General features: G+C 41.8%; 2 protein-coding genes across 2 annotated transcripts; both read right to left on the minus strand.

Moving 5' to 3' along the window:
- Positions 1–1343: 1343 nt before the first annotated feature.
- Positions 1344–14659, minus strand: LOC119906158 (NUAK family SNF1-like kinase 1). The gene is made up of 7 exons (XM_038723703.1): positions 14201–14659; positions 10196–10316; positions 9425–9576; positions 7818–7883; positions 4925–5044; positions 4277–4409; positions 1344–4119 (listed from the first exon to the last, which is right to left on the minus strand). The coding sequence occupies exons 1-7, from the start codon at positions 14528–14530 to the stop codon at positions 2894–2896; spliced, it is 2148 nt and encodes a 715-aa protein (XP_038579631.1). The 5' UTR covers positions 14531–14659; the 3' UTR covers positions 1344–2893.
- Positions 14660–15957: 1298 nt separating this feature from the next.
- Positions 15958–26292, minus strand: LOC119905419 (kelch repeat and BTB domain-containing protein 12-like). Its single transcript, XM_038722449.1, has 10 exons — positions 26144–26292; positions 24958–25148; positions 24642–24823; positions 24290–24422; positions 19784–20017; positions 19311–19669; positions 18948–19221; positions 17305–17452; positions 17016–17213; positions 15958–16775 (listed from the first exon to the last, which is right to left on the minus strand). Exons 2-10 carry the CDS (start codon positions 25126–25128, stop codon positions 16627–16629), a joined length of 1848 nt encoding a protein of 615 aa, XP_038578377.1. The 5' UTR covers positions 25129–25148; positions 26144–26292; the 3' UTR covers positions 15958–16626.
- Between the last annotated feature and the right edge of the window lie 228 nt (positions 26293–26520).

The following is a 26520-nucleotide window of genomic DNA, read 5'->3' on the forward strand; positions in this document are numbered from 1 at the left end:
AGTCAACTATTAACAATAAAGTCATTAGACTATGTATTGCAAAAGGGACACTTAAATTTGTTAAAACCATGCAAGTGGGTGGCATAAAGTAAGTCCCATGTTTATGTCAGCCATACCAGACTCCTCCACTTCTAAACAAGCTTTGCTTTGTTTCTTCTTAACATTGTAAAAACCTGTATGTCCAAAAGGGCAGCTTTTCAGAAAATAAGGAACACTTGAGGTTTTTGATAATGTCTTATAACTTCTGATGGGTCTGAGCCTAAGAGGTTGCACAACTTTGTAAATCATTAGAAGAAAGTTTAATAATTAAATATGTCTTAAAGCATCAAAACCTAGAGATATGAGGTTTTTAGCTGACAGCAATGATGGGCTCTCTCTATTAGACAGAGGAGAGGCCTGCAAAACGCGTGTTCTGCGTTTAGAAAAGTATTTAGTGAAAGCCAATAAAGGAAACAAAGGGAAAGCATGCATGCGTCACACTCAGTGCCTCATTGCTTACTTTTTTTCAATGTGTAGTTTTGCACATATTAATCCTTCTCTTTATACAAAATGATCACATAAAATGTAAACTGAAGTGAAGCAACATTGCTAGATTTCACAAACACATTTATCACCACATACTTTAAACAGTATTTAAATGTTTTAGATAAAGCTCTAGCTGGCCTCTTCTGGTGAGTGTTTTCTTCTTTCAAATGCACTTTTATTTAAGTACATGAACCATATAATGAAAACGGTCTGAGGTGTAAATAGAGCTCTGTGTTTATGAAGACACAGGACTCTGGAAGTTAATGAAATGGATAGCTTTGGGTCTTTCATAAACAACGTTCCTTGAATTCTCTGTATTGTGTCGTGCTCATGGCCAAAAGGAGAAAGGGGCCTTAACTATAGAGAAGAAGTAATTTTTGGAACAAAAGGGTGATTTGTCTTAAAATATCCTTCTCATGGAAGAACATCTGTGTTTTATAATATTTATTTTACTCTTTTTAAATCTGCCCTTCCCCATTCTCTCCCTCCCTCCCTCTCTCTCTCACCCCCAACCGGTCGAGGCAGATGGCCATCCACCCTGAGCCATGGTTCTCTCATGGCTCAAGGTTTCTGCCTCTTAAAAGGAAGTTTTTCTTGCCTCTGTCGCCTAGTGCTTGCTCTTGGTGGGAATTTTTGTTTTTCTGTAAATAACATCACAGAATACGGTCTAGACCTGCTCTTTTAGGAAAAGCGCTCTGAGATAACTGTTGTTTTGGCGCAATATAAATAAAACTGAATTGAATTGAATCTGCAGTATGGCCTCCTGCTGCTTTTCTTGTTCACTTACCAGAAATAAATAAACAGGAAAATATTCAGGTTGACATAATTTATTTAATTAGTATGAAAAGCTTGAACAAAATTAACTTATTTTCTCACAGTATGAAAGTTACAAATTTAAAATTGCATACATCTACTGCATACATCACTTGTATCACTAAATGTCCACAGCAGCATTGGTGGTGTCACGGTAAAAAGCAAGGTGATGGTGATCCATCTGCTATTCACACTGTTGGTGCAAAGGAGCAAATTGTGCACAGTACATTACTGTGTAAAACAAACACAACATGGTGAAATATGTATCACTTTACTTTTAACTCCCCCTATATGGCATGTATAGGCAGTATATAATCATTTATTGAATGGTTTATAACAGACATTTATTGCATTTGAAAGCAGAAGTGTTTACTAAGGTATTTGTCAACAACTCTAACATCCATAAGCAGAGGCTGGTTTATAAACAGATAATGAATGACATTTTTATAAAACACAATTAGTTTAGTAGAAATTGTAATTGTTGACAAATACTGTTCATCAATAAATTATTAAAGATGTCCTTATATCTGCTTATGACTACATTTTAGTGAGTTATAACCAATTTATTAAATGCTTATATAGAGCTTATGAAATAAGGTAAAGAAAAGTGTTTAAGTATCAAAACAGTTAAGTTTTAGCGGGATTTATCCTTACAATAGAGCTGTACCAAATTTCCAGGAAAATTGGTAAAAGAAAACGCAAATTGAAGTGCATTTCCATCCACTACCGTCATACCGGAATATTAAAATGCCAGTCAAACCTCCAACAGTGGAAAACAATGTAGAAAACAATAATGGAAATGTGTCATTTATGTTATGTGGCAGATTTGATATTTTTGTCTCATTTGCTTCATTTACCTTTGCTTTTATCGATATACAACCTCAGCTAAGAGCTTCTATTTCAAGTGTTTGGTGCTGTCCCTCGGGTTATTTATGTGCAAAATGGTCATGAAAGGAGGTGGATGGAAATGCACTTGATATGTAATATGTGTCGATTTATTGTCATTATTGACATACCGACACATGGATCACATATCCAAGAAGCACTCGGCTATATGTCTCATCAGTTCCAAAAACCTTTAGTGCTAACTTTAACAGATTACAGCATCCAGACAGAATTTTTTGAGGCTCATCTGAACAGAAATCTGCAGTAAAATTTAAATAAAAGATCTACTGTGCAGGTGAGGTCAGAGTGAGTTCATTAAATGGACTGTCCATTCTGCCAGATTGAGGTTCCCATCTCTGCAATTGTGCAGATCCTGGATACCCTTTAGGTGTCACTTGGTGTCTAGTTACTCTTTGTACTGCCTCACATTCAGAATGCAATTTAAATGTCAATGAATACAGTTTAACTGATCACTCAATGCAAACAAATATGCCAAGAAATGGTGCTTTACATTGACAGTACAATACACAGTAGAGTCCACATACTGAAGATGTAACCTTTCCAGAGTTCATTAAAGTCTTTTCAAGATGGCAGGCACTGATTATCACAAAAAAGTGAAGAACAGGCCTTCAACCCAATTTTTCACCACACTGATCCATCAGGATCAGGTTTATGTTAGCATTTCCTTCTGTTCGTCTCCACTGGCCCTGTCTGCCTCAACCCTCAGATGCTCCAGGTCCTCTTCAGAGCTGCAGGCGCTGTGCTGCCTCCCCCGGGAGAAAATCCTGCGACGTGATTGGGTGCTGAGGTCTAGTAGGTCAAAGGAATCGGAAGAGAAGAGGCTATCCTCACTCACCACACTGGATGGCCGGCTGCGGCGACCCTCGCCGCCCCCTGTGGCCTGGAGGAGCTGCTGCAGAGCCTCAGGGAATATCGTGGTGGCTGAAGAGGGAGTTAAGTGGTGGTCATCAGGAAGATCCAGACTGCGAGAGAACTTGCCATTGCGTTTCAGAATACCCTTCCTTCTTCTTACTGCCTCTGTGCGCATGGTGGGGCTGTCTTCTGCCGCTGGGAGAGAGGAGTGCAGTTTGTGGGAGCACAGATCACCTGCATCGCTCTCTCTAACTAATGTTCCAGAGATCCCTTTTTCTGAGGATGAGCCACAACCTGACTCCCCACCATACAAGTTCTTTAGTATCCCTTTCTTGGGCATTTTGGATGAGGGCTGACTGAAAGTAGAGGGAGGAGACAGACTGGTGGACAGGACGTCAGCATGTGTGCGGGCAAGTGTATGTGTTCGATAAGGCTGGGAAGCAGCATTACATGGTTGGGAGGGAGAGTTTTCTTTAGGAGGGATGTGAAAGACTGAGTCAAAACTTCTCTGGGGTTTCAGAATACCTTTGGGCTTCTTTCTTTCAATAGTGGAAGTGGAGGAAATCACAGCAGAGGAGGCAGCTGTTGCACAAACAACACCACATGCTCCCAGTGTATTCTGGGGAATTGCATTCTCTTTGCGTGACTTCCTTAGGCTAGACATTCCTCCGCGTACCCTTCCTCCTCCTCCTACTCCTCCTCCTCCTCCTCCTCCTCCTCCACGGTCACTCTTCAGAGGTAAGGTGAAGTAAAAGACATTGGGAGAGAGCTGAGATGGACAGGAGGAGTCTGAGGATATGCATCCTCGGTTAACAGTCATGTTGCTGGTAGCTGCGACCCGATTCTGCCAGTCGATGTAGCGAGCCAGAAGGGGGGAGGGGCACTCTTGGTGTGGAGACAATGGGCAGTCACACACACTCTCTTCAAAACCCCAGTTCACCCACCAGTGGTTGGCCACGTCCTCTATCGTAGCCCTCTCGTCCACACGCACTGTCAACAGCCAGTCGATAAGGGCGCAGGCGTCTGGAGGGAACAGAGTCAACAATTATTTATAGCAGCCAAAGTGGCTAAAACAATGTTATTATTAACATACTCATAAGAAGAACACGCAAAGCAATCACGTCCGACTGAATAGAAATAATATAATGTTGATGGAGACATGGACTTTGTAAAGGTTTACCTGAGGGGGGGTTTGGTCTGCGGTAGCGACCTTGGCTGATCTGCTCTGTGAGCATGGCATGACTGGACCCGTCAAATGGCATGCTGCTGTACACCAGGGCATACAGCAACACCCCCAGTGCCCAGCAGTCCACCTAGCATGCAAATACGCACATAACGAAGAACAAGCACAATTGAACAGAGTGAGGTGGTGCATAATTTGATTTCATTTTAAGCATGACAAAAAGTACAGGATGTGGCCCTATTTTCTGATTTTCTATATCATTCAGCTTTATGAAGTCTAATATTGGAGCTTCTGAAAATTTAATTTACCATTGATTGTGTTTTTTTCTACAGCAAATGCAGGACACAATCAGTGCTTTAAAGCTGCACTAGTGAAATGAATGTGTAATGTGAAACGTGTCGCTCATAGTAGCGAACCCAACTCTCAAGTTCCCCTCAGCTCTACAGAGCGCTTTACCTTCTTTCAGCTCATTGTTTTGGATTTACAACCCACAGCTTTAAAGTTTTGGTGCGCTGCTAAATACACCATAATGCAATTAATCAAGAGTGATTCACTATGAATGACACACTATGATGTGTACGTAACATAATGGAACACCATGATGTTTGGAAACTGTTTCTCATGAGCAACGTTGTGTTGACCCACCTCTGGCCCCTGGTAGGGCAGTCCCTTCACGATCTCTGGGGCAGCATAGAGTGGACTACCACAGTAGGTCTGCAGCAGAGTGCCCCTCTGGAAATGATTGGAAAGGCCAAAGTCAGCCAGCTACAGAGGCAAAGAAAGAGAGAACATAAAATGTTAAATTTCACTATAATAATGTTGTGTCCATGGGTACCACTGCTTCTGAGCTGGTATAAGACTAGACAACTTTTAATTAACTATTAAACTAACTAATTAGAGTGGAAACTAAGAAAAGAAGTGACCATAAGTGATGCTAAAAATGGGACCAATAAAGCCGGCAATACATATAAAACTAGACATTCCTTAGAATTAACAATTGTAAAAACAATATAAGAAAAACAACCAAATACATCTTTTATATGGCATTCAAAGGTTTTTACAGCTGTGGGTACAAAAGACAAGACAGTCAAGCATGTGCATCTGTGTTTGTGCAAAAAGTGAACAAAAAAAGGGTTTATGTGACACTGAGTCTCAGCCATGGATGACATAACTACCTAACCGCTGTCACACTTGACTCTGCATCTCAGTCCAGACCTCTGTCTGCCAACACGAAACGCTTTGACTTTACAACACAATGGACTAATCTGTTAACACTGGACCCTTTATGTATTTCACTCACTCGGTCACTTCAAATCCTCACGCAATTCAGATTCTTTTTCAGTGAGTTACCCATGTGGCGAAAACACAGTAACAACTCAAAGCAATTCCTTTTAAAGGAGCCAAAAATAGGTATGCTGAGCTTCTGCCAATGTAAGTGTGAGTGGGGAAAAAGAGGAGGCCCAAAAACATCAGGCTGCTTACACTCACATAACGGAACAATCACTCACTCGAGCATGCCAGAGCCATACGCAGACATACAGAGGCTTCTCTCTATCTGAAGAGATTATTAACATGAACACCAGCCCACTATCAGCCTCTCTGGTGTTAAAAAAATTCAACATGACAGCTTTATTTCCATGGAACAGACATTCAGGAAAACAGAGACCTCACAGACCGAAGATGAGACTGCGCATACAGTCCATGTAAAGTGGCAATAATAATGTGTAGACTTGAGTGAGTTGTGCAGTTTATACAGCTTTGATTTCCACAAGCTCTGTTTGTGTGTGTGCATCCAGCAGTGTAAATTGTCTTTGTTGCCACCAGAGATACATCTGTACTAATTTAAGTTCTTTGGCGAAGACATTTATTGAAGGCTTGTATAAGATGCATGCTTTCTTCTAAACATACAGACGGCTCCTGTCCACATGCCTGGGAATTACATGGACTCTTGTGAGAAGCTGCCTGCCTCTCATACGCATGCAGGACTGAGACAGACAGCTGGTAAATGTTCTATAGTGGCTGGCAGCCAGTTTAAGTAAGATGATTTGAGAAGTAAATAAATTTGATGGGACCACCAAAATGACCTGGTTTGTCTGAGCTACTATTAAGTATTGCTTGTGTTTAGCTTTATAAAGTAAACATTCAACTTCCCTCTTGTCCAGTGAATAAATCAGCTGATCTGGCTGATTTGTCTGCTCACTAAAATGGCACGATGATTTAAGCTTAAAGATAAAGCAAGGGAGAAAAATGTCCCTGTGGTTAAGGGGGCTAAGACATGAACCATAAACCACAAAATCCCTGCTTCAAGTCTTACTGGAAAACGTGTTGCATGTCTCTCCCCCTTGTTTTTTCTCTCTACTGGCGCTATGTAATAAAGGCATAAAATAAATAAGAACTTCAAAAAAAAAAGACAAATTTCTTTATAGCTGCATACTATGCAGTTTTTAGAACACAATGTTTTCATGTTCTTCATGGATGATTTAAGTGCTTACTCATCTCTGCTCTGCTGTTTGTTTGTTTACTTTGCCGAGTATGTTGTGACCTTTCTAATCACATAAGCTATAAAGAGTTTATCTGGTTGTACTAACGTGAGGTGTTAGTGTCTGTAAGCAGTTTGACATAGTTCATGAACACCTTCAAAACAAGTTGCCCACTAAGCAGACTTGAAACTTGAAAACAGTCAAAGCCAACCATTAGTAGAGAATTTAATATTAGTATATTGTTAAATTACAATCTCCGGCTTCAGACTTGACCATGACCAAAACATTTTACCTAACATGTCTGGCTTTGCCTGCCATTAAGCAGCAATTGTGTAGCCATAACACGCACATGCCTTTCACAGAGGCCGACATGGTGATCCTGAGGTTTTCAATGAATGAAGAGCTGATGAGTGGTCTGCACATGGTGCTTTCTTTTGACGGACAGACAGAGCATATTTATATTAAAACCCTCCCATTGGCGCGATTGCCACTGGATTCCCAGCATTCCCCTTTGGCTGTGCACTGCTCCCAAATAAGGGGAGGAATGCCCAAATAAGGCAAAAAAATGACCCCCGGGTTCTTTTATAAGACCTGGCAGTATGTTTGTGCTGGTTCAGTGTGCATGGCTTAACAACACATCAAAATGACTGTGGGCAGAGCGTGCTCCAGTGTGGGTTCTGAATGTGCACTCTGTATTTTATTTTGGAGCTGGCAAAATAATCCATTACCAGCTATGCTACATGACGCTTCATTCCAGCATGCTAAATACAGCTGCAGTGGAAAAAGATGGCTTCCTGAAATGTGGCAGGTAGTGTGTCATAATAATGTATGCTTTTATGTCCAAAAATAAAAGTGCACTCAGGGGTTTCAGATGATGTATTTTAAAAACCCATGATGTCTTTAAAGCCCAAGGCCAAACGTTTGTCAGAGGACTTATCTACTTAGTTTCCTTCCAAAAACAAGATATTTATCTATCTCATTTATATTCCTAAACATGCATGATCACACTTCTTTTTTGTAACACGATATGAAGGCTCAGTCTGTTTTACCCATCTTACCTTTACATTCAAATCTCGATCCAAAAGGATGTTCTCCAGCTTGAGGTCTCGATGCACAACGCCATTCTGCAAGAAAGCAGAGACACATTAGGTCCTGTGCTGCTCCTCCCTCCTGTTTACAGTCAGATGTCTTCTCTCTGTATGCAATACAATAAGACTGAAGGGAGTGAAGTTCACAATATGAATCCAGCCTGTGCTGCATGAGGCGTTTGTCTCTCATTTATGACTTATATGACATATTGGAGAGCCTCGAGAATGTTTAATTGTCACCAGGCATGAGGAAGTGCTTTGTTTGGGTTAATTCATCTGATGAGATGCGATTTGATCCCCTGATGGCATTAAGCACCCTGGAGCCAACGAGAGGCCACAGAGTGTAGACAGCTGTGGAGCCTGTTGCGGAAGAACACTGAGAGTAGAGTACACTGCAGGTTCGATGGCAGGAAAAGTCTGTTTCCCTGACACTGAATAGGTAGTAAATCATAAGAAGAGACAATGCTGCTATAGATAACTGTGGCCACCCAGGAAGCAGTGCGATGCACAGAAACGAAAACGTTAGTTTCTCTTAAAGCCACAGGCTAATGAGCCCAAAAAGCCTCCTTTCTTTTGTTAATCACATTCTCTTCAGAGCACTTAAGTGGAGAAAATGGCCCACAATGTTGAGTGCACTATATGTACAGTATGCATGCCTGTGTGTGTGTATGTGTGTGTCTGCAAGGCAGAGACGAGGAGAAAAAAAAAAAAGCAGAAGTAAGAAATCTATGTGGTTAACCAGATTATTATTCCTGCTATTTTTAAATGACTATGAACAGATTTGGGAGGGAAAAAAGAAAAAAACAAAAGCAGGCAATGACTCAGAATTATTTTCATTCTTCTCTTGAAGTCTCGATAATCCCTCCATGTGCCATACCTCACAGGCACATTCAATAATTCATTCATGCCAGAACATTCGTGTCTATTTTGGGACAACATTTGAGGGCACGAGGAGCACAAATTCCAGCTCCCTGCCTACTACAAAGCTACAGAGGCTGAATGATAATCTCTGCGTTTAATGTGAGGGATTCATGAAGAAGCCAAACTGCCAAAGTAAGAATGATATGAAAACAAAAACACTTCAAATCCAACTCAGCTGACTGTACAGCACAGGTCCTCACTTCTACAGTGCTTCTGTGTATATAGGATGTATGTATTTCCTTAATAATTCCTGTTCTGTTTCTGGCACAGCTGTTGTTTTTATGTACACTTAAACAAAAAACTGAGAAACAAAATAGAAATTGTTCGTTCACCAGGAGCTGATGTGGAGGGAGGTGGGGAAGGTCATTTAGACAACGTGTTTGTTAAATGTGTCAGTGTGTGACTGTAAAAAACAATCATGCGATAATGCGCTCTTAACCCAGAGAGATCTGAAAACTCAAGTCAAGTTTTCCCTCAGAATTAGGATTAGGATTTAGTGGATTTAGCGGTACTGTATTTGCTTGTGCACAGTTGAATACTGCAGCATGCAAGTGAGCACGTGTCTACATGCGGTTCCCTAATTTATGCTGAATTCCAGTAGTGCGTTTGCAGAAAGTATGTGTGTATATACAGTATGTGTGTGTGTTTATGTAAACCTTGTGGCAGTAGTGGACAGCGGACGTGATTTGTCTGAAGAGGCCTCTGGCTTCTGTTTCTGGCAGTCTCCTCCTCTCGTGGATGTAATCGTACAGCTCTCCCCTGCTGGCATACTCCATGACTATCACAATTTTATCCCGGCTCTCAAACACTGCATAGGACACAGGACACATTTACAGCTCAGCATTAGGTAGATGTGTTTACATGAGCAAAAAGAGATATTATACTGCATACATAGAAATGGAGACACAAATAATTAAGAGGCTGAAAGTTCGATTATTTTTCAATCAATGTACAGTAAATACTTGTTGTTTACTGTTTGTTTCCCCCAAATTACTACATACTTTATCCCAGAAACTATTTAAATCAAGAACAAACCAGAAATTGTGCACACTTCTGCGGTAAGATTCTTACCTGATTAAGGTTTACCATTAGAAACATCTTAATTAGGTGAAGTACATGTGACCTACAAGTTGATGTTGACTCTTTCAATTAATTTGAAACATACTCATATGTATCTCATACAGTCCATCAATGGATCCTTTGTGGGAATTGCTGCACAACACTCTTCACTATCAGACTAATGGTAAAGGTGTATGACACCCACTTTGATTTCACAGCACCACTTATCTGTACTGTAAGTGACTGACTATGAATGTGCATGACTTTTGTCTCATGTAACATTCAGGGTATAAAAAGCTGTCTGAGACTGCACATTAATTCAATGATTTTTGGCACTTGGGTCCATGTGCAATGTGTTGCAGACTTACCCTCGTGGAAGCGTATGATGTTGGGGTGCCTGAGCGAGGAGGTGATCTCAATCTCTCTCTGAATGTGAATTCTGTCCAGGTCGTCAGTGATGCGCTCTTTGCGGATCGACTTGATCGCCACCTGAGGAGGAAGACACATTATTGAGTCTGTACATGGTACATGAACCTTTGTGTTCGAATAACACATATTTTGATAACCTTGGGGATTAAGTGTGGCTGGTTAAAAACTTTCAAAAGGATAATATTCTAGAAATTGTCTTCTACAGCAAGAAAACAGTTGTTGTTGCTGCCCACTTTCACAGAAGATCTGGTGACAGCAAACACAGATTCCTCTTTAATTAACTCCTCTTCAAACCCACCAGTTAACTAATTTTTCCTTCACCTCGTTCACAGCAACTCAAAACAGTTATTTAAAAGAGTGAACAAACACTGATAAATGCACAGATAAATAAAATAAGATAAATAAAATAAATTGAATTGACAGATCATGTATAACCTACATAGGCATGCATGGAAACGAAGGCATACATACTGTTGATACAAGTACACTCACGCAAATAGTCTCTGGGTATTAGAGGTGATTATGTGGGTTTCAAGGGCTGGAGCACGCTATGGGGCAGAAGGTTGACAGCTGCCCTGTTCACACTCTGCTTCATTAATCCCAGGCGCTTACTGTACCCCAACCCTAACCCCAACCACTGGACACATACATACCAAAAACAGACACCACTGCATGAGCCCTCTAAAACTCTTTGGAGTATCTGTCACCAACATGGTACCATGCAAGGACTATACAGAAGCAGACAACTAAATAGACATGCTGTTCAGAAATATGTCTTATTTAGAAATACTGTAAGCTAAAAACAGGACAACAAAGAATGAGCGATGTGGTGAGGCTACAGGACTACTTTGTGAGGTTTACATCCTAACATAGCACTGATCATACCCCTGTACATTTCTGTCAACCCCTATAATATCCCTATGGGTGAACAGGACTCTCCCCAGGGTTACAACTCCAACATTCTCAGCTGCCGGAAAAAACTGAGACACTGAAAGACATAATTCACACGCTCCATCAACCGCAGTGGTTATGCAACACAACATGAACACACTCCAGGGAACTCCCTGGACTGACTTGACCTTCCATAACTGATGTGAACCTTCATTTAAGCGAAGAAGAATCTTTCTATTTTGGAGTTTTGTGTCTTTTCTTTAAACAAGAGCTGAAAGATTTTTCTCACATCACCAGACTCGCCAGACTGATGTGGCATCTAAGTCCATCCAGAGGTACTGTGTCAGAGATTAGGCCACACATATTCAATGGTTGTCAGCTGAATGGCACATGTCCAAGCTTGGGGGGACTATTAACATGTGTACGCTTGCATGCTTTTGAATGTTTTCTGACCCAATTACCTGCTGGCTGGGAAAGCGATATAGGAAGGGAAGGACTATGAAATAAGCTGCAGGGATGAGGAGGGAGGATGTAGGCAGCAGCTAACAGGACAGGTGAAAGGAATGGATAACATAACTTACATTTTACAGTCCATCTAAGGTCTAACGTACCCCGTGGACTTGGCATTAAGATCAGCAGAACACAGAGAAAAGAGACACACACTGGGCAGTGTTCAGCCTTCAGGGTACTAAGAGCATTTTAAAAAGGGGTGCATAATGGAAAAGAAGTGTGGCTTTGTGTGTGCATGATCTCACCCTTATGCATGCGTATGCGTCAAGTCTACGTATGACCTCTAAAGTATCCTTCTATGTAACAATGTCTATTGTTCATCTAAATAGTTAGTGTGTGTATGAAGTCATGATGGGGGCTGGGGGTGGCAACTCACTGACTCCCTGTCCTATTATTCTCACAGTCACAGACAACCTCATGCACACACACACACACACACACACACACACACACACACACACACACACACACACACACACACACACACACACTTCGTCCCATGAGAATCATGAAAGATTCCAGCTGCATCTGTGAAAGATTAAACAACAGCATTATGTAGACTCCTTACTAACACATGCACACACTACAGCACCGTGCCCTGAATTGGACAAACACAGTCACAAAAACAGTCGGCATGGATTGCTATTCGGGGTGTGAAAAAGATGTCCCTCTGGTACTCTTCACTTTGGGGAACCTACTTGTTTAACAATTCTACACGAACAGGGCAAAACAATATTCTGTTTTGGTACTGACATTCAAATATAATATGCACAACAGAAATTATTTGAATGTGTTATAGAAAATCAAAACTATAATGGTCTTTTTTTATGACTATTCTTAAAGACAATAAGCCTTGTTAAAGCAGTAATTTGACATTTTGGTAAATTAATTTGCTTTTTTGCCCAGAGTTAGATGAGAAGGTACCACTCCCATTTCTGCTGAAGTTATGTAATGTTTTATAAACATCAGAATTGTACATTGCACAAATAAAAATATTTTAATGTTACTTTAACCAATGTAAGTGACCTAACAGTCCATATGAGTGACCCCGCATATGCAAGACCCGGAATTCATCATCCTTTCCTTCCATTTCATCTTGTACGTTAGTCATGGTCACATTTTACAGGGACAAGTCAGCTCTTTACTGTAATCTCAAACTATTGCTACAGTCTCACTCGTCCTCCCCCTCTGCTTCCTTCTTGCTCTAAAACTGTCTCCTCCTCTGCCTACTTCCCGCAGTCAAACAACAGCCCCCTGGTCTTCTTTCCAAAAATAATGTCCGTTTTGTTTCAAAGAATCCTTGGTATGTGCTGGCTATAGCTCAAAGAATTCAGCCCATTTCTGCCCTTGTTCTACCAAACCCACTCACACAAACATACACACACACACACACACACACACACACACACACTGCATAGCTCTTTCTCTCTGCTCCCCTCATTCTGTATACTCTTCAATCTTCTACCTGTCTTCTGTCTTTCACTCCTTCTCTTCCTTTTCTCTCTAACAGATGTAGGTCTCAGGGTTACAGTGAAAGCAGCCAGAGGAATGATGCCAGTCTCACTTCCACAATCCGATTGCAAAAAAAGATTATCCCTATAACAGTGTGTTTGTTGACTAAAAAAACAGAAGGGGAATTGGAGGCTGACGGGGTATCTGTCTCTTTGTGTTCTGATCACAGCAGAGTGAGGGATTAAAACCTGACTGCAGACATAAACCCGTGATTATTCAAAGTAATCTGGCTCCACATTCTGTTTTTTAACCTGGATATTCAGAATGTAAAGTTAAAATGAAACACATTATATTATTATGTCTGTCTATGTATGTTCATGTGTGTGTGTGAGAGAATTTGTGTGTGAGTGATTGTGTTCTGGTAGAAAGGGGGTCAGACTCCTATTGGAAGAGACCTATTGTAGTAATTTTATCCCCTTGTTCAAGTGCTGAGTGAGTCAGACCAAAGGCATCTCAGCCTGGCAGCACAGGAAGCAAGAACAGAGTTCAGCATCACCCCATGAGCTCACACACACACACACACACACACACGTTTGTTCCTCTATCCCTGTGGGGACATATCATTGACATTATGCATTCCCTCGTTTCTTACCCTAATCTTAACCATCACAACTACATGTCTAACATTAACACTTACCCTAACCTCATACACACACACACACACACACACACACACACACATTATAGAACCCCCCAAGAGATTAACTCCACCTACAAATTAATATTTAATAACCAATAGGCAGCATTCCTACAGAAACAAGACACAAACTCTGCCAAAGGGAGACTGCTTAATATCTCCCAGGAAGACCTAAGCATGAGCAGCATATCACATTATCTCTATAAAGCTTTTGTAGGCCTATGGGTCAGCAGAGGAGTTCAAGAGGTGCATCATTATGTACATTTACCCATCACCAGTAACTATATTTATTTATTCCACGTGTTAATTCTTTAAGATGATACAACAAAGCATCCTTCAGGCACGCAGCTGTGGAAAGCTTTAAGTAATACGCACCGCGTTAACCAACACTCACCGTCTTCAGGCTTGCTCTCTCCACCGCCTTTTTCACTTTGCCATAGGTGCCTTTCCCCAGAGTCTCCATCACCTCATAGCGGTGTTTCAAGTTATGTTTGTGCTGGTGCTTCTTCACTTCCATCGGCGCTGTGGCAGTCGGTGCACGGCCCACCGCCTCCATGCCTGGGTTTCTCTGCCGCTTGTCCGCGCTGCAGGGACGGCGTCTGTCCTGTTTCGGGGACTCCTCGCCGGCATGGTGGCCGCTGGATGCCTCGTCCTGCAGACAACCGAGCTCGGAGTGGTCGCTGGTGTTCATTGCGCCTCTACTGTCAGCCTCACGTCTGCCCATCCTGTCTGCGCACTGCGCGCACCTGTCAGGATGCAGCCTTCGCCGGGACTGGTTGCCCAAATAACTTTGAGCTAACTAAAGCATCTAAAGCGCTTGATCAATCTGAGCAGCAGTTGTGTTCTCCCCTCTCCTCAAACACAGCAACAGGAGCGATGGGTGGAGTCTCCTCATTCCACACAGCTCTCATAGCAACATCCCGGAGCGTCACACTCTTTTGGGATCACTTTGGGTTTTCCGAGAGGCTCGTGTTTGACCTTCTCAGCAGCAGGAAGGAGGTGATGATGAAGGCATGTATGGAATGTCATGCGGGTCAGACGCTCACCCTAAATCCACCACTTCAGTCAGACATGTTTGTTGATGCTTTGCCTGCGGTGAGCGCAGAAAACAAATCATTGAAAAGACTTCGAAGATATAGAGTCTTTGAACTCAGGAGTAATGGTTTAAACGTTTGTTAGACGGCATAAATCACAAATAAAAATATAAGGTTGCTTATCTATGGAAAGGCAACTTAATCCATATATTACACCATGCAGAAAGTGAGAATAGGATTACAGGGCCTCTTAGATTTACCATAAAGCTTAAATGTCAGTGTGACAGTTACTGAGTCATTAATGTGTCAGTAATACACTTTTATAAGGATGAAACATTTGTACCAAGATATCAAGCCTGTCATGACAAATGTTAGTAAGTCACTGAAATGGTTAATGACCCAGATACCAGGACAGTAAAAAAATTTCATAACAACAACCCTAACTAATAACTTAAATTACAAAGCAAGCTAATTTGAGAGATTCTTCACCTCAAATGTGGGCTCACAATCTTGTGACCCAAAAAGTCCCATAAATAATACTGTTTAACAATTTAGTACTGATCTGTAAAGCATTAACATGATTTACTAACCATTAATAAAGACATTAATAATGATTTGATGATCTTTACAATTATACTGACTTGTAAAGCACTCCCATGGCTACAAGACTTACCAGAAAAAGGATTTAGCCTAATCTGTTATTTGTTCAAAATCCTTAAAAGAATTGTTAGACATTTTCCTTATTCGTTTTCTTGCTGAGAGGTAGATGAGACGATCGATCTTATATTTGTCTGTTCAATGTGAACCTGGCGCCAGGAGATGCTAGCTTAGCTTAGAACAACACACAGAACAAGACTGGAAATAGGGGGAAACAGTTAGCTTGGCTCTGTCCAATATAAAAAACAAACAAACTGCCAAACAGCATCTGTAAAACTCACTAATTAACAGGTTGTACAAAAACCCAAGACGTATTTTGAGCTTTAGAGGTGCTGAGGTGGATCTTTCCCCTTGAACAGAGCCAGGCTATCTGTTTGCCTCTGTTTGCATTCGTGGTGGAAGACAGGAAACATTCACATGAAGATAATAAGAAACTAATCAATTTTATTGTTTAGGTATATTGATGGATACATTTCAGAAAGATTAGTTTAAAAGAACACATTGAGTTTTGCCTTTTTGGGGGGGAAGTTAATAGACTGACATCCTTTCATCATCAATCAACTACACATCTAAATTTCACATGTATTTTGACCTTGAAGTTGATACATGTGATGTTCAGGAGTTAAAGGGTAAATTCTGTATTTTTCAACATGGACATCTTTTGAAATTGGTCCAATATTTAGCGAGTGCACTGCAGTTGGCAGCAGCAAGAGAGGGCTGCAACATAATCCTTGCGGGCAATTGCGCCCTGTCAAATTACATCCACTGAAGTGCTTGTTTTTGCCACCTGGCTGGTCTAACAACGAAAGGATGCCTACAGAGATAGACCTTTTTTGAAGAGTAAGATCTTTTTTATTTCATCAGAAACGGTCATTATATCGCTCTAGTCACAGCCACCAGACTCCATTGAACAAGAAGTCCCTACGTTAGAGCCCTGTCTCACTGCTGCTGACTGCAGTGCGCTTGCTCACTACTGGACTAATTTCAAAAAAAGGGATATATCCAGGTTGAAAAACACCAAAGTTACCCTTTAAGGCTTGCATAAAGCTGGATGAGGTCTAGAGGACAGAAAGATATTTCCCACACATCTGGCTCTTTGCGTTGTTGCTCAGAGTCAGGAGGAGATTAATTAGGGTGTGTAGAGGTCTCGAGGATTGAGGTTAGCCACCAGACAGACGTCATAGCTTTCAAGCATGGCTGCTCGTCTTTCCACCACCATCCACACATTGTCTGCAGGGTCCAATTCCAAAATCTCCTTGGTGATGATCTCATGACGGCCTGCAGTCATGAGAGAAAATATGTAAGTTAAGGCTGACCAAAATCTAATTTCCAGAGAGAGCTTGCATTCCCTAACTCTGATGCAGACCCAACGTGTGCCTTGTTTATGTGCAACAGGAGGCATTTCAGCCAGCAAAAGCCAGTTCACCATGAAGTTAAACTTGTTAGGGAGAACCTTTCTGAGAGACCACACAAAACAAAAAATTATTGACAGGCTATCACTAAAATTCACTAACTAACCAGCCCCCTTGTAGTATCCACAGAGGTAGATCTTGCCCTCCACTACTCCTATATTGGAGGCATTGGTTCGAAGGGAGAGTAAGGATGTGGGCAAGGGCGGTCCCACCCTCCAGGTGTCTGTGTCTGGGTTATAAATCTCCACAGAGCTCAGACAGCGACGTGATTGTCCACGGTCCTCTCCATCACATCCTATACCACCTGAAAAACACACACACATCATCTGGCTCAATTTGATTTTCATACAGAATGATACTCGGGAATGCAGTTAGATTTGGTCTTATAGTCTGACCTAGTATGTAGATTTCTCCATTAAGGACAGCTGTGCCGCAGCGGTACCTGGAGGACTTCATGCTGGCACACTCTGTCCATTCGTCCTTGCCAGGGTCAAACTGAAACACACGGTTACTCAGCTTGTCAGGCTCATCATCTGGCTGGTGCTGAGGGAGGAGAAGAGAGAGTTGGACAGACAAGACAAGAAAGTGAGGTGAGAACTGAGAAATGAGAAGACAAATATTACAGTGAATATTTCACCATCTGCCTTTAAATCATTGAGTTGCTTTAAAGTCGCCATGTAGGATTAAAAGAAATTTCAAATTATTCTGATGGCATAAGTTTTTGTTTAAGATAAGATGTTGGAGCCCATTCATCTCAGTTCATGGGTCTGAACTGGGCAATGGTCTTACAGTGACTTTTTTGCCCAGCTCTGTCAGGCAAGTTTTAAACATGCTAGATGAAATGTGTAAATCAATGCAAAAACAACGCAGGACAGTCACTGAGGAAATCCAGGGTGCAACTCAAGCCTTAAAAAGGTTTATATGTATATTTATTCCTGGAAAAACACTTTTAACAATTTTTAAGGTTTTGTTTGTAACAATAAAAACAAGTTACAGTATACATGGTCTTTTGTGAATGTGTGTAAATTGGCCAATACTGATATTATATTCCTGGCCTGAATTATTATCCCACTCCGGCCCTGCTTCAGGGTGCCAAAATTCCAGTGGATTTACAACCCTTGGAAAGTATTTCTCTGTAGCATAAAATACTTACTTTTACTACTTATTGAGTTTAACACCTAAAAATGAATCTGCTTTTTCAGGACTGTACGGGTGTGGAATGATCAAAAATGATTGACAGGGCTGGCAACATAAGCAACAACCTCATAATTGTCATTACACTTCCAAATTTTGCTTAAAGGTACAGAATCACGATTACCTGCCCCAAATCGATATCGCCTCTCTCAAATCTCGAGGAAAAGTGGTATTACAACACAGGACCGGCTGGGGCTTGCTGTTTAGCATGCTAACTTCAGTAGATACAGTATCTCTGCAACACAATGCATATATGTCTCTGACATAAGGTCAGAACTGTTACTTATTCACTTTCTGTTGATGATGTGAGTTAATTTTTTGAATGTTTTAAAATAAAATTCTGGCCATAGTTTACACATTGTACCTTTAATCCTGATTGGTGTACAGAAATATGTAACCTAATTTGTCAGCAATTGCGTTCATGTTGGAATCAGTATTAGTAAGAACATCCATCCATCCATCGTCAACCGCATATCCTGCATACAGGGTCGCGGGGGGCTGGAGCCAATCCCAGCTGACATTGGGCGAAAGGCGGGGTACACACTGGACAGGTTGCCATTCCATCACAGGGCCACACATAGACAAACAACCAGTCACACCCACACTCACACCTAAGGACAATTTAGGGTCACCAATTAATAGTAAAAACATGTTTAAGAAAATTGGTTTTCAAGACCTTTAGATATTCAAGTGTTTATTGACACCTGTGGATAGTCTGTTTTTAGTTCTCAGCACCTGAATCTGATAATGAAGCAGTGTCCTCTTGTTCAAGGACACATCAGTACACCCATCTACTGCACAGTTAATATTGGCATGCAAAGTATTTTTTGACAAGTCTGGATACCTGTGGTGTCCAGCCCCCCAGCACATAGAGGTGCTCCTTCAGGTTGACGACACAGTGGCAGGCTAAGGGGAGAGGCAGAGGGGCGAAGCTGAGCCAGCTGCCTCCTCTCTTCAGTGACCATCTCTCCACACTGTCTGTAATGATGTAGTGATTGCGCACTTTCATCTGACCGCCTATCATGTAGAGGGCATCACCTAGCATCCCTAAAGCATACATGTCCCTGTATTTTGCTGAGCACAGCTCCACCCAGCTGTTCTCCTCAGAACTGTCGTACCTGGAACATGAAAAGAAATTTTAGATCTGGTGGTGAATGCTGTGCCATTCCAAAATATGGATTTCTTACGTATGAGCACACATAAACACCTGTAGATATCCACCCTCTTTATCCTGTGTTGGTCTTCTGCCTCTATGGCCACAAAGATGTTGTTGTCTCGTGTCACTGCCCCACCTGTGACCTGTCCCATGCCTCCACTGCCCCTCAGTGGAGAGGGAATGTAGTAAGTCCTTCTACCATTGGGGGCAAAGCAAAAACTGAGGTCTGCAAGTCCTCCACGGCGGGCAGGCACTCCCTCTTTATTCACCCCACCCAAGCAGAGCAGCAGGTCGGTGGTCTCCATGCCGTAACGAAGGGTTGGCCGAGGTGGAGCTGACGTCTCACACAGACCCGAGGTCTGGAGAGCAGCATCAATCATCCCAAAGCACTCAGCATCCCGCAGCAATACCTGGGTGATTATTTTATAGGAGTGATAATCTGTCAGTCTACTAATCTCTTGATAAAAGTGGATAAGGAGTCTAGACTTTTATTGAATGGCCCTTCCCTCCCTTTCCTCTCTCACCGGGTTTCTCCTCCTGGCTTTACGGAGGAATCCAGGGTCCACAAGTTCCAGACGGACACGTCTGAGTAACTCCACAGCCTGGGCTTCACTCTGCGAGTCGCCCCTTCGCCTCTCCACCCAGCGCAGCACCAGCTCCAGCACAACCTGCTCCTGCGATACGTTGAGGTCATCTGAACCCAGCAGAGCCCCAAGACTTTGGGCATCCAGCTCCAGCACTTCTTCTTCTTCACAAACCTCGAGATAGCAAGATAAATAATGGGGGGAAACAATTGCAAGAAAAATTATTATATTATATATATATATATATATATATATATATATATATATATATATATATATATACACACACACACTCACTCACATCAAGACGAGAAAGCTCCTCACAATGCATGGAGGGTTTCACCCCAAATCCAGCACCCTGAGACTACGCTAAGCATAGCGAGGGAGGCCGAGGGCTAGTGAGTGTCAAGACCACTGCACTGTCCAGGATGAAACGACGAAGATCCAGGAGTACATCAGGAAGATGTCCCCCAAAAATGAAGGGCTTAGTGAATACCTCAGGCAGCAGAAACCCGAAGGTGAGGACAAGGAAGATGAAGAACCTTCATGGAGAGACAAGCCGCTGCACGGCATGTACCACAGACAAATCAGAAGTGGCTGATATTAAAAAATCCTACCAGTGGCTGGAAAAGGCTGGACTAAAGGACAGCACAGAAGCACTAATCATGGCGGCGCTAGAACAGGCACTCAGTACAAGATCAATAGAAGCTGGGGTCTACCACACCAGGCAGGACCCCAGGTGCAGACTGTGTAAGGATGCCCCTGAGACAGTACAGCACATAACAGCAGGGTGTAAGATGCAGACAGGAAGTGCGTACATGAAACGCCATAACCAGGTGGCTGGCATAGTGTACAGGAACATCTGTCATGAGTATGGGCTGGAAGTCCCATGGTCAAAATGGAAGACACCTCCTAAGGCAGTTGACAATGACCAAGCTAAGATCCTGTGGGACTTCAAGATCCAGACTGAAAAACTGGTGATGGCTAACCAACCAGACATCGTGTTGATCGACAAACAGCAGAAGAAGGCAGTAGTGATAGATGTGGCAATCCCAAGCGACAGCAACATCAAGAAGAAGGAACACGAGAAGCTTGAGAAATACCAAGGGCTAAAAGAGGAGCTAGAAAAGATGTGGAAAGTAAGAGCAACAGTGGTGCCAGTGGTAATCGGAGCACTGGGGGCTGTGACCCCCAAACTGGGAGAGTAGCTACAGCAGATTCCAGGTAAAACATCAGAGGTCTTTGTCCAGAAGAGTGCAGTCCGTGAGAGGGGGATTTTTTATTAAAAAAAATTCCCCCTCTCACGGGGAATATATATACACACACACACACACACACACACACACACACAGTGGGTACGGAAAGTATTCAGACCCCTTTAAATTTTTCACTCTTTGTTTCATTGCAGCCATTTTCCAAAAATCAAAAAAGTTCATTTTATTTCTCAGTAATGTACACTCAGCAAATTTTTGCAAATTTATTAAAAAAGAAAAACTGAAATATCACATGGTCATAAGTATTCAGACCCTTTGCTCAGTATTTAGTAGAAGCACCCTTTTGATCTAATACAGCCATGAGTCGTTTTGGGAAAGATGCAACAAGTTTTTCACATCTGGATTTGGGTATCCTCTGCCATTCCTCCTTGCAGATCCTCTCCAGTTCTGTCAGGTTGGATGGTAAACGTTGGTGGACAGCCATTTTCAGGTCTCTCCAGAGATGTTCAATTGGGTTTAAGTCAGGGCTCTGGCTGGGCCATTCAAGAACAGCCACAGAGTTGTTGTGAAGCCACTCCTTCGTTATTTTAGCGGTGTGCTTAGGGTCATTGTCTTGTTGGAAAGTAAACCTTCAGCCCAGTCTGAGGTCCAGAGCACTCTGGAAAAGGTTTTCGTCCAGGATATCCCTGTACTTGACCGCATTCATCTTTCCCTCGATTGCAACCAGTCGTCCTGTCCCTGCAGCTGAAAAACACCCCCACAGCATGATGCTGCCACCACCATGCTTCACTGTTGAGACTGTATTGGACAGGTGATGAGCAGTGCCTGGTTTTCTCCACACATACCGCTTAGAATTAAGGCCAAAAAGTTCTATCTTGGTCTCATCAGACCAGAGGATCTTATTTATCACCATCTTGGAGTCCTTCAGGTGTTAGGGTTAATAAAGCCCTGACTGGTGGATTGCTGCAGTGATGGTTGACTTACTACAACTTTCTCCCATCTCCCGACTGCATCTCTGGAGCTCAGCCACAGTGACCTTTCGGTTCTTCTTTACCTCTCTCACCAAGGCTCTTCTCCCCCGATAGCCCAGTTTGGCCGGACGGCCAGCTCTAGGAAGGGTTCTGGTCGTCCCAAACGTCTTCCATTTGAGGATTATGGAGGCCACTGTGCTCTTAGGAACCTTAAGTGCAGCAGAAATTTTTTTGTAACCTTGGCCAGATCTGTGCCTTGCCACAATTCTGTCTCTAAGCTCTTCAGGCAGTTCCTTTGACCTCATGATTCTCATTTCCTCTGACATGCACTGTGAGCTGTAAGGTCTTATATAGACAGGTGTGTGGCTTTCCTAATCAGTCCAATCAGTATAATCAAACACAGCTGGACTCAAATGAAGGTGTAGAACCATCTCAAGGATGATCAGAAGAAATAGACAGCACCTGAGTTAAATATGAGTGTCACGGCAAAGGGTCTGAATACTTATGACCATGTGATATTTCAGTTTTTCTTTTTTAATAAATTTGCAAAAATTTCTACATTTCTGTTTTTTTCTGTCAAGATGGGGTGCTGAGTGTACATTACTGAGAAATAAAATGAACTTTTTTGATTTTTGGAAAATGGCTGCAATGAAACAAAGAGTGAAAAATTTAAAGGGGTCTGAATACTTTCCGTACCCACTGTATATGACAATAGGAAAAAGTGAACAAATCTTCACATGGCAAAATATCCCAATACCTGTGCAACAACAATGCAAGTGACTTCTGCCCTCTAGTGGCAGCATTAAATAGCTGATAGATGATGGGAAAAGGCTGGCCAAAATGTTTTTTTGTTTTTGATTGTCTTTTCGTCTTATGTTTCATATTGTTTTATTTTGTCATTTTAAAATAAAAAATGTTATGCACCTTATTCGTGACAAAGACAATAATCAAATAATTTAACGAGCCCTTAAAGTAAGTTTCTCATAATGGGCCTGTGTAGGGGAGAGCAGGGTGAGTTGAGCCAGTTTTTACTTGAGGTGTCTTTAAAGTGAGGACATGACAGTAAGGTCTCCAACTAAAATATAAACATATATTTTAGGATGTGTTGCATCCCTGGGAATAATCAATTTAAAACATTAAAAATATGGCTTCCCCCCAAAAAACGTTTGGCTCATTAAACCTTTATTTAACTAGGAAAGTCACATTGAGGTTAAAACTTCATTTACAAGTGAGACCTAGTCAAGGCAGGGTCAGATAGCCGGATCAAAAAGATAAACAAGCAACAATAAGAAACCAATCAACATCATTAGGTACAACAGAAAACACAGCAAAACAAGTCTCCACAGCAACATTTTGTACAACACTGAGACACAGCACAACAACACAAACATTTAGGTATTACATAATACCCTACATAGTACTGTTCACAAAAACAACAGTATTAGAAGTTGAGCCAAGGGAGAGGATAAGTTGAGACACATGGGGCTCAGGGACATCAATGTTATTTCATCATGCAAACTCAAACGCCAGGTCCCAACATTCCATTGCACTTAGATAGGGAAACACTGCAGCTATGTCTCGCTTTAAAGTCATCCTGTTTATCGTCATGTCCCGTGCCACCAGATCAATTGACTTCCCATTTTTGTACATCTCCCACTACTCTGTCTTATAGAAGCATGACACGATGGTTTCTGGTCTAAAATGCATAATGTCACATCATTTCGGCGATGCATAAGAACGCAATGTAAAATTACAGTTAAATATCTGACTCAACTTCCCCCATCCCTGCCACTTTAACAAAATTGTGTCATCCGGCTGTTTAAGGGTAAAGTCACGCAACAGTATAGCCTCATATTGTAACTTCCTAAATCACTAACACATGCATAAGATTTTCTCAAACCTGTCTGTAATCGTTCAGACACAAGAATCAGGACTCCTTGAACATAAAAACAGTTTTTTGATCTTAAATGTGTTTATGACTTATTCCATGAGCCTCTCTTCATCACAGGGTGAGTAAAATGGATGACTCTTCAAAAATGTGTGGTCACATGACCAACTTTGTTGCCGGGAAACAAGGGGTGGCTGAACTTCCCCACAGGCTCAAATCACCCCACTATCCCCTATAGACATTTATAAACAAATACATTATAAAGCAGTTATTTTTATAAATGAGATATAATATGTTTGCTGTTGGAGCCAAGAATACTTACTATGGCTCTAACTGAGAGAATATTTCACACTTCTAATAATGAACGCCCCACCTGTGTAAAGTGCTGGCAGAGGTATCTAAAGGCAGAGTCGGCCAGACCAGTGGCCCCAAGGTCTCTGGCCCAGTGGTACAGACCAACACAGTTGGAGGGGTCCATACAGGCCTCCATGTGGCTCTGACACAACCTGAAGCAGCAACAACAAGTTATTGCCAGAACTTCAAACATAAGTCATTTACCTCTAACCAAAATACCAGCACATCTTACTACTGCATTTCACAGAGGCAGTAAAAAGTAGGATAACATGTAGGATGTGTCTAACGCCTCTAATGACCTAGCTTTATACCATAAATTCACACATGTTCATTTACTGGAACAATGATTTATTCCAAGCATGTTTCCCCACCTGAAGGCTCCGTCTACATGGAGCAGGAAGGCCGCAGCAGCCACTCCCTGGATGTTGTCGTTGGAAAGCGGAAGTTCAGCTCTGTACATGTAGTTCAGTAGCATCTCCAGGCTCTGAGCAGGAGTGTCTCTGAGAGGCACCTCACCTCCCCGGGTCTCCTTCAGACCACATGTAAACATGGCCTGGACAGAACAGACTCAAAATAACTGAACTTGAAACAGATACACTCTCATCACATCATCAACAGATTCGCCTAAAACTGTTCTTTTTCTTCTGTTTTCTTATATCAGCACAACATAACTTTTAGTAACTTTACCTGGAAATAAGGGCTGAATGCAGACAACACCACCTTGTGGCAAGAAAAGGGAATCCCTTCTGCCAGCAGTACCACATCAGTGAGCTCCTGGGTGGCTCTCATCCTCTCTAGCTGCCTGAGCAGATGTGAGCCATGCTCTGCCACAGCAGAGTCCGGCACAGGTACATCCATAAGACCACTGCTTTGGATGTCTGTACCAAGACAGAGAAAATGAGAGGGGAGAATATTATAAGAGAGAAAATGAGGGGGGAGACTGGTTTCAGTGTCGTTCTCAGTCTGAATACAGCAACATCAGTAGCATACAATATATCAGTTCCACATTTTCACATATAAATTCTGATGTTAAAAAGCCTTAGTTTTATCATTTGGTCACATTCAAAGATATAATGCAGCTAAACAGGATGTTTCCATTTGAAAATGTTTTCTGCTCTTTGTATGATATGTAATTTGAGCTCAAACTATTTGAAAATAAATGTAGATTGACTGGCCTGATTGAAATGCTGGATGAAAACAAAAAAGTTTGCAATCTGAAGTTTGAAGGCTGAATTTACTATGTAATCATGTTCAGTGAACTGGATCCTTATAGAGAGCACATTTGGTTCCATTTCCTCTTTTTCCAACAGAGGTTATGAATCACTACGGTCGCTTTATTGTGAATTCCATGAATGCACAAAACATTAGAAATATTTGGTTGTTTCCCAAAGTTACGTAAGTGAGAGAATGCAGGCAAATTCCACTGGGTCTATCCCTCTTTGATTTCACACATATTAACTTCCTACATGACCTACACCAATCACAAAAGAGACTATGTAGACTGTGCACAAAAAAGGCAGCACCGGGAAGATGTCTCTAGTATTTTGTATTATTTAATTATAGGCTAATGTATGATGTACAGTGAAATGCCACTACTAAAGACAGTAGAAGTGTGTCTCTCAGATGGTGTTTGGTTGGTTAGGAGAGGTACTGAATGGCCTTGCTATTTTTGTTGCCTTACTCCTCTGTAAACTGGTTCCACCTCTAAGCAGCTGGCCCACCAACTCAGACCGTAGTGACACTGTCGGTGGGTGTGCTAAACATACACAGGTCACCTCACTCCAGTACAGCAAATGCAGGGTATGAGAAGTTGCATGTTAGCATTACTTTAGCTAAGCTCATGCAAAAAACAAACAAACAAACAAAAACATACCAGTGGTGTCCTGAAACTCGCCAGGATTCAGAAGTCTCTGAACTGAGATGACATCTTCTCAAACTTCCTAAACTACTCACACGTTGTTGTCTGTTTGTTTGCTCTCACGTCTGTCTTATGTTCTGTGCTATTTGCTGCCTGTGAGTGGGGGCAATAGCGTGCTCACTGGTAAAAAGGTTTAAAATAGACCAGCAAGTGCTAGTGGTGCTGTTGGTCTAGAAGTGGCTGGGAAAACAGTCTACAAGTCTTTTGTAGTTATTTATTTTTTTTTTTTAAGTGAAAAGAGGTTAAATGATAAATCATTTTACAAAAAAAAAAATTAAAAAACAGAGAAAAATATTTAGTAGAAATTTGTCTTGTCTTCTTTTATACCCTGT

This window comes from Micropterus salmoides, unplaced genomic scaffold (assembly GCF_014851395.1).
Source record: "Micropterus salmoides isolate LMB-PRFRI ecotype aquatic unplaced genomic scaffold, ASM1485139v1 Ms_hic_scaffold_16, whole genome shotgun sequence".
Lineage (NCBI taxonomy): Eukaryota > Metazoa > Chordata > Actinopteri > Centrarchiformes > Centrarchidae > Micropterus > Micropterus salmoides.

Bases quoted from the DNA above. Each gene is read 5' to 3' on its own strand.
- LOC119906158 (XM_038723703.1), bottom strand. From the start codon at position 14,530: ATGGGCAGACGTGAGGCTGACAGTAGAGGCGCAATGAACACCAGCGAC. The intron at 7,884-9,424 runs GTTTACATAAAC...GCTTTCTTGCAG, and splicing joins CTGTCCACTACTGCCACAAG to AATGGCGTTGTGCATCGAGA. The intron at 5,045-7,817 runs GTAAGATGGGTA...TTGCCTCTGTAG, and splicing joins ATCGAGATTTGAATGTAAAG to CTGGCTGACTTTGGCCTTTC.
- LOC119905419 (XM_038722449.1), bottom strand. From the start codon at position 25,128: ATGGATGTACCTGTGCCGGACTCTGCTGTGGCAGAGCATGGCTCACAT. The intron at 24,824-24,957 runs GTAAAGTTACTA...TGTTCTGTCCAG, and splicing joins CATTCAGCCCTTATTTCCAG to GCCATGTTTACATGTGGTCT. The intron at 20,018-24,289 runs GTGGGGCGTTCA...TGCTATCTCGAG, and splicing joins TCTGCCAGCACTTTACACAG to GTTTGTGAAGAAGAAGAAGT.